Below are 12,325 nucleotides of genomic sequence, written 5' to 3'. Positions count from 1 at the left end.
TAGCAGTCTCTTAAAGGGGAGGGGCGGCCATGAGGCTGCCTCTCTGGTGTTTTTGAGGCTCCCCGGCAGCCCCGCCAATGCAGCAGTTACTCGGCCCTCCCCCAGGGGTGTACCTTCAAGCTGGGGCCTCCGTGAGGCCATCGCGCTCCTTTCCGGGCTGGTGCGCGCTGGGGGTGGGCTCTCGCTCTCTTGAAGAGCCCCGCGCTGAGGATGCGCCGGTCCCGGGCCTCACGATATCTCCTTGGGCCCAGGGACCAGCGAGGACGTGGCGAAGAAGAGGCGCGGCAGCCTCAACCAATGGCGGGACGGCTTTTGTGGGTGCCGGGCACAAGAGCCAATCAGAGGCTCGCTTCCCTGGAGGCTCGGCCGCGGCCCAATCAGTGCGCGGCGTTGGTGGGGCGGGGCCTGTGACGCAGCCGACGCCCCCATCATGTGCCGCTGGTGTGGAGCTTCAGGGGCCTGACGCAGCCTAATTGAGTGCGGCGGTGGCCCTCTCCTGGCTCCGGGGGCCGCCGTGGGGATGAAGGTCACAGCGCGGACTCCGCCAATATAGCGCCGGGGCCGCGTCGGTGACACTAGGCCTCAGGCTTACTCCAGGGCAGCGACTCCTAGGCGATCGGTAGGGTGGCGCCTCGTCAGGCGGTGAGGGGGCTGCGGCGGTGAGTTCGGCAGGCAGCGCTTCAAAGAGGGCACAGCGGGAGAACGCTTTGGGGGAATGGCAGTCCAGGCAATTTAGCAGAGTAACTGAGGCAGGGCAGCACAGGGGGGCACAGGTCAAGCAGGGAACGCTTGGGTGATGCTGCACTGGTACCTGGTTGATTCCCCAGCAGTCCTTCTTGGAGATAGGTGCTTCTTGGCGCTTGATGGCTTCTGCGCCCTTCTCAGGCAGTTCCTTGGGGGTAGGTAGAAAAGGGGGGGTTGAGTTGGTAGCTTGGAGTCAGGAAGGTTGTCTTAGATCACTGCAGGTGGTTCCCTGGGTTCCCCAACGCTGGGCCAGAGCAGTGGGTTTGGCAGAGTCCCTTACTCAACTTAGAAGGCAGTGCCTAGGCCCAGTCACTTCCAGTGGTATAGGTTCCTCCCCTAGGCCCTACCGCCTAAAACTCCTGCAGAGGTTCCCCCAGGTCCAGTGATGCCCCAACTGACAAGCAGGTTACCCTCCTTTCCCTAAATACCTCTAGGTCAGGTGACTACTCTCTAAGGCGGCAAAGTGAGACCCCTCCCCTATTCCAGAAAGTTCCAGGAGCTTCCACAGTCTAAGCTATGGGCAGAAAAGGCGGGCTGGCATTGCTACAGTATCTCAATGTCCCAGCCAGCTCCTGGCTACTAGTATGCTACTAAAAATACCACTCCGCAGTAGCAGGGGCCTGTGGCAGCCATGTTGGTAGGAGAGAGCACCTGCACCTTAGCACTGATTAGCAGTGGTAAGACGCCCAGAGACGTAGGCCCAACAAAAAAAAGTTGGTGGAAAAAACAAGCCAAGAAAAAAACGGGGAAAGACCACCCTAGGGCTGACAGGTCTAACAGTTGTTTCTTCTTGTTATTTGTAAAAGGCATGATATGTCTTACATATGTATAATAATATTTTTGTTTGTTCTGCGGTCCTGAGGAAGCCTGTAACCAGGCAAAACGTGTTGGCTGCGCTTTCTGTATGTGATGAAGAAGATACTGAATAAGACATGCAGAATCAACTGAAAGAAAATAATATTTTTTTTTAATAGATGCTTCTTTATGTGTTCCATACTAGACTGTCACACATGTACTGTGTTCCATACTAGACTGTCACATATGTACTCTGTTTTGTTGCCTGTCAATTGTGTTTTAATGTACCAAATTAATGACCATTTGGCAGCTGGTCATCAGAGGTGGGCAACTTTCATCAATAATATAAAAAATATTGGCACTTTCAGTAGCACAGTAAACAGGTCTCCTAGTTGCCACTACTTGTTCATAATCTTCCTTGAGTGCCTGTGAGCACTGTATGATGGTATAATGTGTATCCTAATTTGAGGTATAGCGTTTTACTGTCCTCCTGGAATCAAGGACTACTGAACTGACTTCTGACTCGCACCTTTCTGTAAAAGCCATGCAGTGATCTATAATTGGACCTTCCTGGTGGCAAAACCTTGGTACATTTCACTCCTTACTCTCCATATCCAATGCGGACATGTTATTTTTCACATGTGTCTCAAAACATAGCTGTTGACAGCTTTTACTCTGCTACTTTACTAAAGGCATAGATTTCCACAGCGTCCGGATACTTTTTGAGGTAACTAGAGCGCTATATAAAACTTTTCCCTTCATTCGTCCCTTTCTCCTGATACCCAGTGTGTAGTTGAATTTGGATTGCTTGTTTTCCAACCATTGATCTCATGAGCTGACCTGGCTGCAGCAATGGCCCAGTGGTAGCCTAACACTGGACAGACTGTTTGCCTGATTCTAGTGGCAATCAAAATACCTAATATAGCACTACCTTTACATGCACATAATGTTTCTTTCTATAGTCCTGCATACCCAAATTGCATGCTATCTCAAAAAATATCCTCTATTGTCATAAAATGTGGCATGAAAAACTGTTGTGCTTAAAATGTCTGACTGTTGCCAGTCTTTTGTTCTTTCAAGTGGCCCTCTCCTTCCCTCTATCCTCTGGAAGCCTCCTCTTCCTGAGCACAACCTGCTCTATCATGTGCATGATTGCCTCAATCTCTATTTTGTATTCCTGCAAACAGCCTACAATTCATTTACAAGATCACAACTTCTCCTCCTCTAAAAGTCATACCCCTGCCACCCAACAATGACAAACTTCCTCTAGCTCAATTATTTATCCCACCAACCATGTACATGTGTCACATACCACCCCAACTAATGACCTGATTGCTGCGACAGAGGAAGCATTTCCCCTATCTCCACAGCGGCTGTCAGAGAGCCGGAAATGGTCTCCCCCGCTCAGGATAAATGCACCGATGATGTCTGGGAAGAATACGTGCAGTGATTGAGGCAGTGGCATGTGATCTCACCAATGCATTCGGCGCAACTGGGAGGTGAGCGAAGCTCGGTGGCACACCATACTGTACAGCTGGGGTAATCCTGGGGTTCCACACAAGCGGTGTCTTGCCCTGGGAGGAAAAATGGGGCAGAGTTAACACCCAGCATTTGGCTGTGCTAGATAGGAGCTACCAAGATGGCCTATCACCAGCATGACCTCAAGATCAACCCGGGGATCAAGCATGCTGCTTCCCCCACCACCATCCGGCCTTCTACCCCTATCGACATCACCAACTCGGGGATCCCTCCAGACCCAAGACCGCCTCCCTTGAGTGCAACACCACCAGAAAACTTGGCTGAACGATGGCAAGAATTTCCTGCTCTGTAATATATAATTGTCCAAGCCTAATTGCTGTTAAAGTGTAATCCTGAGTCAATTTGCAATTTGTATATATATTTATCTCTAACCACTAGTATATGCAGTAGACCTTTGTACTTTCTACCGTTCCTATGTGATTTTAGAGTTTATCTGTTTGTATCTCTTCCCTGAGTGACTTTATAACTTGTACATTTGCAATTTTTCCCTCCTTTCACTCCACTCATGTAATCCAAAGTCCTTATGTAACGCAACTGGTTCTTTTGTAAAGTGCTCTGACACCTTCGGGTAATGTTCGCTCTGCATAAAATTGCATTAAATTAACAAAAAATGAACCTGGAATAACTCCTATTAATTGAATGCACCCGAAGAAACTGGTGCGAATGCATTGTTTGCTTGGGCTCACAAGACAAATTCCAATAGTCAACAATAACGAATAATACTGGACTGACCGCTAACCTTGGGATACAGAGTGGTGTGCTGCCTGGTGTAAAGCGCTTCAACGCCTCATCAGGGGTAGGTAGCGTTATATAAATGCAATTACAAATACTAATAACCCTCGCCCGTGCTGTTTGGCCTGCCTGCCCGTTGTGACGCTTGGGTTTTGTTGGAGCCTACCTACTGCTACCTACTGTTGGAGCTATGTTACAAATTATGAGAGCTCTGGCCCACTTACACTTTTATCCAGAAGCGCTGATCTTTTATTGGAAGCATGAGAGGTAGAGATAAAACAATATTAGTCATCCAAACGTTCAAAGACAGTGCAACCAATTAGGTCGCACAGTAATCCAGACCACAATTTAAAATAGGATTAGTGAGATTTTACTCAAGAATTCAGAAATAGGTTTACATAGACCAATCTCAGCATAAGAGTAAAGAAGTAAAAATCAAACAAAACATGACCAATTCTCCTGAAGAGATTTACCCTGTACAGAAGGAATAGCATTTCGAAGGTCCAAAGACAACAGTTGAAACATTTAAAAAAATCAATAAATGCAACTCTGCGCAGGCTGAGAAGACTCCCTGGGAACGCCACTGCACAAGCTTCCTTGAATGAGCAAAGGGCAAAACTAAAGAGTCTGAAATGGAACACCAACAGGGAGCGTGAGAATGAGTTGTGGGCAAAACCTCTATACGATACAAACAGCAATAACAGCGCCCGCTTCTGGAAGGCGGTGCATGGGATTATTCATCCACACCATAAGGGTATAGGGTCACATATTTCGGAAGCAAACTGGGTGAAATTCCTAACCATCCACTTCAACAGTCAAACAGATAGTGCTGGAACTCAAATGGCCAATAGTAAGACAGCTGGAGAACAAGCTGGCGCAAGCAAAACGGAGACTAGGGATCACGAGCAGCCATACAAAGAAAACAGAGCTACAAGTATAGACATCTGCCCTCTGCCTCTTTTAATCGAAAAGCAGATTTCCAAAGGGAGGAAGGAAGGAGCTCCGGGTCCGAACGGTATTCCACCAGGTCTGTTTAAACCAAAGAGTGAAGACTGGGCGGACATCTTGCAACTTCTATTTCTGGAAGTCAGAAGGCTAAATAGAATGCCGGCATCATGGAAGGGCTCCACAATAGTGCCAATTCATAAAAAAAGGCAATAAGGCGGAGCCCAACAATTATTGCTTAGTAGCGCTAATAGACAATGAAGCAAAATACTTCTCGGGCACTATACTAGAGGAGCTGACAAACTGGGCGGAGGTGAACTCAATAATACCGCTGAATCAGACCGGCTTGCGCAAAATGGCTAGCATATCTACAAACATCCTTACAATCTCAATAATAATCGATGCAGCCAAAGCTTCAAAGCTACCTTTACATTTATGCTACATTGACTTTAGTGCTGCCTTCGATAATGTAGTGAGGGGCAGACTGTGGGGTAAATTGTTACAATGGGGCATACCACAGCATATCTTAAACATGCTGAAACATCTTCATACAGACACCTGGGTGCAGGCGAAATTAGGTGGCGGTACCCACATCTCCTCAAAAGTTCCCACAACAAAGGGCCTGAAACAGGGTTGTGTGCTTGCACTGACCCTGTTTAATCTTTACATGGCTGACCTTCCAAAGGCGCTTGATGCCTATAATTCCCTTCACCAAGGATAGGAGGAAAAACATTGTCCAATCTCATGTACGCAGACGACGTAGTTCAGCTCAGTCATACTTACGTCAGTCTCCCTCCAGCATTTACTGACGTAAATGCAGAACTATGCCAGAGAAAACAACTTAAAAATTAACCTGGGCAAGACACGGACAATGTCAATAAACTACAAAAAGAACCTCCATAGAAGCTGGTCCCTTAGTGGCATAAAACTCAACACAGTCCAGAAATACAAGTACCTTGGAGTTACATTCGTCAAGGATGGGTCGTTCCGGCACCAGAAAGAGGAAGCCAGAAGGAAAGGGGTGCTGATTGCCCTAACAATGAAAAATCTTGCAAATAAACTGACGGGGCCTACCCTGACTCCGCTCCTGAAGGTAGTCTGGGCCAAACTACTCCCCTCATTTACCTGCGGCAGCGAGGCAATGCGGGGAAGAGATGCAAAGGAGCTGGATAACACACAGGTCAAGGCCTATAGAATCATGTTCATCCTTCCATCCTACATATCACCTGCTCAAAAAAGGCTGGAGTTTGGCCTCCTATGACAAGATCTAGCTAGGCATGGTTCTTACATCATCTTCTCGCACAGGATTAGAAGTGCCACAACAAACACGCTAAACTTTCGATTGTGGCAGGATGTAGAGCATAGGGAGCACTCTCAAGCCAGAAGCTACTTTCAGCTAGCCCTAAAATCTACCCAACTCACAGAACTCTGGGATGCACAAATTGGCTAGTCTAACTTTAAAAAACTGGTCTGGAAAACTTTAAAACAAATCTCTTTGGTAGAGGACAAAGCAAGCTTCTCAAACAGATCGCACGCATGGATGACCCTTAACTCCTATAAATCACTGGCTCCACAACCATATTTTAATCAAGGCTACCCGAAGTCCATAAAAATGAACTTTTTGAGGTATAGGATGGAAATACTTCCATGCGCCCAGCATCTTCCACCATGGCAAAGGTCACTAGCACAAGAGCCGTACATGTTGTGCAGTACTAAACGAGGCGACATATTACTCCTAATCTGCTTATGCAAGGACCTGCACCAAGCATGGAAACAGCTTCTCAAAGAACACTTCAAACAGAAAGGTATTCGCACCAGGAGGCAAGTGGTGCTAGCATGCTTAAACCCAGAAAACATACAACTGAACTGCAGATTGGTAAAATTCCTTATGTTGGCTGAACAAAAAATGCCCAAGACATCAAAAACCGACCTAGGCAGTATACCACTAATAGGAACTTGCCCCTAATCAGATCATAATTAAGAACTTACTGGCAGCAGCAAAGGGATAATCCTCTCAATAAGTGGAGAAAATCTGACCAACACAAACATGATGATCTGTAAAAGAAATATATGGCTGGTTTAAAGGAACACAAGTCTGCACATTATAGCATCCAGCCATATAAGGACATATTGCATGTCTATAATTAACTCTGATTTTATATTTGCAAAGTTTTATCTAACATTGGGTTTTAATTTGGATATCACCTGAAGATTGCTTTTCACAAGACAAAACAATGCAGGGAAATGGAGGAAATCACACACACACTGTTGAGATTTAAAATGTATTATGTATTGTAAGCAGTAACATTGCAATGGTTTTAAGTAACTATGCAGGAAATAAAGAAACTTGAAAAACTTGAAACTATACAGAAGGAAGATTACTACCAGTTCAATAATCGCCAAACAGAAAATGACGAAAAAGAATTGTGAGCTAAATTGCATCCATCAGTTTTCAAAAGAAAGCATTAGTCCTGTCTTTTCCTATACTACTCTAACGCGAATCAACTATTCTAACAATTGCATTTCAGAATAGGGATTAAAGAAAAAAGGTGTCAGCTGCTGGAGTCTTCAGTATAAATACTCCACGCATTGGGTCAAGTAGCATAAGGCCGCGTATGCAGAGCATAGATCTGCGCCCTTCAGGGAGAAAAGACTAAATTAATGCTCTCCCTAACTAAGCACAGTGTAATATCAATTGCATTCAAGGTAGACAATCCCACAGGATTCCTTTCCCAGGACATTTACCAATCCTCCGGCACAAATTGGACACTATCACCTCCTTTCCCACATCAATAATTTACAACTTTGTTTGTCCTTGGCCTTTCTTCTCCTACTCCATGGAACTCCTCTCCTTGCTCGTTACTGTAATTATCCCTGCCAGATCCATCTTCTCATACCTTACTATCTATTAAAAAAACTCCTTTATGTTAACTAATGAGGCTTTATCCACACCTGCAGTGGAAACAAAATGCAACAAACCATTCCACAGTGAAGATTAAACACAATCAGAGCGTGAGACTGCAACATGAGCTTGCACTGAAGCAAAATGTTAGGCTAGAATGAAGTTAAACTAAAATAAACGTTAGGCTTCGAATTAATAGGTAATTTTAGCAAGTGCACTAGGTTCCAAATACGTGCACTGAATATAAATGCATCATAACACATGAATAATGTAAAAGCTACTAAGAATTATTAATAAAAACTCTCGATTTACCCAATCGCTAATAAATCAGTACATTAGATTTATCTATTAGTCAAATTTTTAAAAACACGTTTATAAGCTGCAACTGTTATTCAAGAAGCACTTTATTTATGCAATATTACATCTTTACCTATTAGTACATTAATCACGCGAAATATGTTTGAGCGCTGGCTACTCGTAGATATGATGCACTCCTACTTTATCTCAAGTTGAGATCACATTTATGCATCTCCAATTTCGAACTCAGTCACCGCACAACAAAACCTGCATGTCTTTAATTGGACAAACCGTATGGCACAGAACTCTGAAAAAAATCTTCCTACCACCCGCACATAAGACTGCCTTTTTTTAAAAATCCCTATGCAGGTACAAGCCGAAGAGCTTGAAGCACTGTGTGTCAGGAGGCGAACCCTTGAACCCCCATGTGGTGGAACAGTGGAGAGCTCAGACGGGACTGGACATTTACGAAGGCTACGGGCAGACGGAGACCGTATGTGTTTATTGTGTTGTTTTGGAACATGACAAGCATGCTTTATTTTCACACTGAAAAGTAGCTGCAAGTAGAGGCAAGTAGAGACAACTAGAGACAGCAGAGGTGGTTGCTGTCTCAATCTTGTAATGAAGGACATGAGCTACGGGCGGGCACAACTACAATAATGTATTACAGCTCCACTTCAGAAGCAGCTTTCCCATGCCAATTGCTCTATGTCCACAAACCAAATATTTTCCACAGAACTAAAACTATTAGTCTAATGTACACTATCACTTACCTGTGACATATGGCAAAGTACTGTCTGCTCCTGTAGTCACTAGTGGTCGGTTAGCAATTTGGAATTTTCTAAATTGAGCAGTACATCTTAGGTGGTAGCATCTGAAATATTAATGTAGATCTTTGATTCACCCACCCACCCTGCCTTGTAACAGTAAATAACTAAAAGCCCGCCCTCAAGAATTCTCACTTCAGAAACACAATATGTAGAGGATGCTGCTGAGCTGGACATACCTAACTGGATAGCTCACAGGAAAACCAGATAACCTGGAGATATTTAAGCAGTTACTATCCTAGTATCTCAACAAATGTCTTGGAAGGCTAGATTACAGAGAACCAGTGAATATAACTTAAACCATCCAAAGAGGTGCAGTGTATGTGCTAAAATAAAGACAGCACTGCAAGCTGAAGGGTAGGGATAGGCTATGCTTTACATCATCTGCGCTTTGTTTGTCAAGGGTCTGTTAGGAACGTGTAACAATGGCTATAAATATAATATTGGTAAAAGAGCTGCTGAAGATCACCCCGGGAGCCTCAGGAGATAATGGATCTATTAAGATATCCTGCACATGTTAACAAAGTGATTGCCCATAAAGAACTTGGAACGCAAATCCGTAGTGAGAATAACTGACATCCAGAGTTTGCAAGACATCCAGATAACAATATTTATGCCAACGGGGATTATGAAATGTGTGCAAAACTCACATTAGACAAGAAACACTGCTCAGGATGGCAGTTGTAGCCATAAATACTGACATTCACACAAGAGTAGTGAATGCAGGAACAACAAGGGTTAGGAACCTATGATATAGCTATGAAAAACACAAAGCTAGAGAGGACTAGTGCTTAAGAGTAAAGATGGGAAAAATAGGTAGCGCTTGGCACGAAGCAACACACAAAGCACACACTGAAAGTGGAAACTAAGGAAACATGGATAGGAAGGCAAGACCTCAGACAAGGATGTCCACTTAAAGTAGAGGAAGTTAAAGAATAAGGATACACTGAAGCGTTGTAGCTCAAGGAAGAAAGAAACTGCTAAACAGTGATAGTTCTAGAAACAAGGACACACTGCATCACATCTATAGCTAAAGAAACAATACAGGGCTAGACGGTGCTGGCTCACACAATAAGGTTGAACTGCAAAATGGTGCAGGCTGAGAACGCAAGGGTGAATCACAAAACAGTGGCATCTCGAGAAATATGTATATACTGCTAAATAAGGCAACATACATGCATCAGGAAACAAGGACGCACTGCAAGACAGTGCCAGGTCAGGAGACCCATATACACTGCTAGACCGTGCATCTTCAAGAAACAAGAACGCACTGCAGGACATTGGCAGCTCAGGAAACATATACATTACTAGACACTACTACATACATCAGGAAACAAGGATACACTGGAAGACAATGTCAGCTCAAGAAACAAATATACATTGCTAGACACTGCGACTTCAGGAAACAAGGATGCACCGCAAGACTGTGCCAGCTCAATAAACAAGTGCACACTGCTAAACGGTGCTACATACATCAGGAAACAAGGATACACTGGAAGACAATGTCAGCTCAAGAAACAAATATACATTGCTAGACACTGCGACTTCAGGAAACAAGGATGCACGGCAAGACAGTGCCAGCTCAATAAACAAGTGCACACTGCTAAACTGTGCTACATACATCAGGAAACAAGGATGCACCGCAAGACTGTGCCAGCTCAATAAACAAGTGCACACTGCTAAACGGTGCTACATACATCAGGAAACAAGGATACACTGGAAGACAATGTCAGCTCAAGAAACAAATATACATTGCTAGACACTGCGACTTCAGGAAACAAGGATGCACCGCAAGACTGTGCCAGCTCAATAAACAAGTGCACACTGCTAAACGGTGCTACATACATCAGGAAACAATGATACACTGGAAGACAATGTCAGCTCAAGAAACAAATATACATTGCTAGACACTGCGACTTCAGGAAACAAGGATGCACGGCAAGACAGTGCCAGCTCAATAAACAAGTGCACACTGCTAAACGGTGCTACATACATCAGGAAACAAGGATGCACCGCAAGACTGTGCCAGCTCAATAAACAAGTGCACACTGCTAAACGGTGCTACATACATCAGGAAACAAGGATACACTGGAAGACAATGTCAGCTCAAGAAACAAATATACATTGCTAGACACTGCGACTTCAGGAAACAAGGATGCACGGCAAGACAGTGCCAGCTCAATAAACAAGTGCACACTGCTAAACGGTGCTACATACATCAGGAAACAAGGATGCACCGCAAGACTGTGCCAGCTCAATAAACAAGTGCACACTGCAAACAGTGCTACATACATCAGGAAACAAGGATGCACTGCAAGAAAGTGCCAGCTCAGGGAACAAGTATACAGTGCTAAACAGTGCTCCGTGCATCAGGAAACAAGGATGCACTGCAAGACACTGCCAGCTCAAGAAACAAGTATACACTGCTAGACAGTGCTCCGTGCATCAGGAAACAAGGATGCACTGCAAGACACTGCCAGCTCAAGAAACAAGTATACACTGTTAGACAGTGCTACCTCAGGAAACAAGGATGCATTGCAAGACAGTGTCAGCTCAAGAAACAAATATACACTGTCAGACTCTACCTCAGGAAACAAGGTGCACCGCAAGACAGTGTCATCTCAAGAAACAAGTATACAGTGCTAAACAGGACTACACCTAGAAGTAAGGCTGCACTGCAAGACAGTGCCAGCTCAAGAAATAAGTATAAAACAAAATGGTGCTGGCAATGGAAGCAAGGGTGAAATACAAAACAGTGGCATCTCAAGAAACATGTATACCCTGCTAAACAGTGCAACATACTCCAGGAAACTAAGATGCACTGCAAAACAGTGTCAGCTCTAGAAACAAGGACACACTGTTAAATAGTGCTACATACATCAGGAAACGAGGATGCACTGCAAGAAAGTGCCAGCTCATGGTACAAGTATACAGTGCTAAAACAGTGCTACATATACCAAGAAACAAGGACACGCTGTTAAACAGTGCACCATGCATCAGTTAATAAGGATACACTGCAAGACAGTTTCAGCTCAAGAAACAATTAAATTGCAATACAAAGAGGTTTCAACACTCTCTACAATAATATTGGCGTTTCGTATCACAGTCCACAAAAAGTAGCACACAAAGAAAACGATATATTGACTCTTGAAGCGGGCGGTTATCAGGCCGTTCTCGAGCCTTTGATTACCATAAGTACTTTATGCCTATTGGACTTGAAACACTGTGATCACTTAAGGAATACACTGAATACCATACGTTGAAGCGCTGAATAAGTCTCTCAGGAGACGAAACGTGTTGGCTATGATCAATGGAATTTTGAAAAGAGAATCTGTTTGTGAAAAATAAAGTGCACACTGCATCTTGAAATATATACCCTGGACTTGGATGCTCTTTTCTTTGTGTGCTACTTTTTGTGGACTGTGAAACGAAACGCTAATATTATTGTAGAGAGTGCTGAAACCTCCTTGTATTGCAATTTGCCATAGGACTTGTTCCTATTTTGTGGGGAGTATAGGGGTGAGTACTCACTGGTTTCATGCAC

General features: G+C 44.3%; 1 protein-coding gene across 1 annotated transcript in view; it reads left to right on the top strand.

Moving 5' to 3' along the window:
- LOC144786123 (acyl-coenzyme A synthetase ACSM3, mitochondrial-like) overlaps positions 1-12,325 on the top strand; it is a 606,835-nt gene that overhangs the window by 456,750 nt on the left and 137,760 nt on the right. Inside the window, 1 exon segment of the mRNA XM_078665089.1 lies at positions 8,324-8,447. Within this exon segment, the coding sequence (XP_078521215.1) occupies positions 8,324-8,447 (124 nt within the window).

This window comes from Lissotriton helveticus, chromosome 10 (genome assembly GCF_964261635.1).
Source record: "Lissotriton helveticus chromosome 10, aLisHel1.1, whole genome shotgun sequence".
Classification (NCBI taxonomy): Eukaryota; Metazoa; Chordata; class Amphibia; order Caudata; family Salamandridae; genus Lissotriton; species Lissotriton helveticus.
The sequence above is the reverse complement of the archived record's forward strand: the minus strand, read 5'-3'. Positions and strand labels throughout refer to the sequence as shown.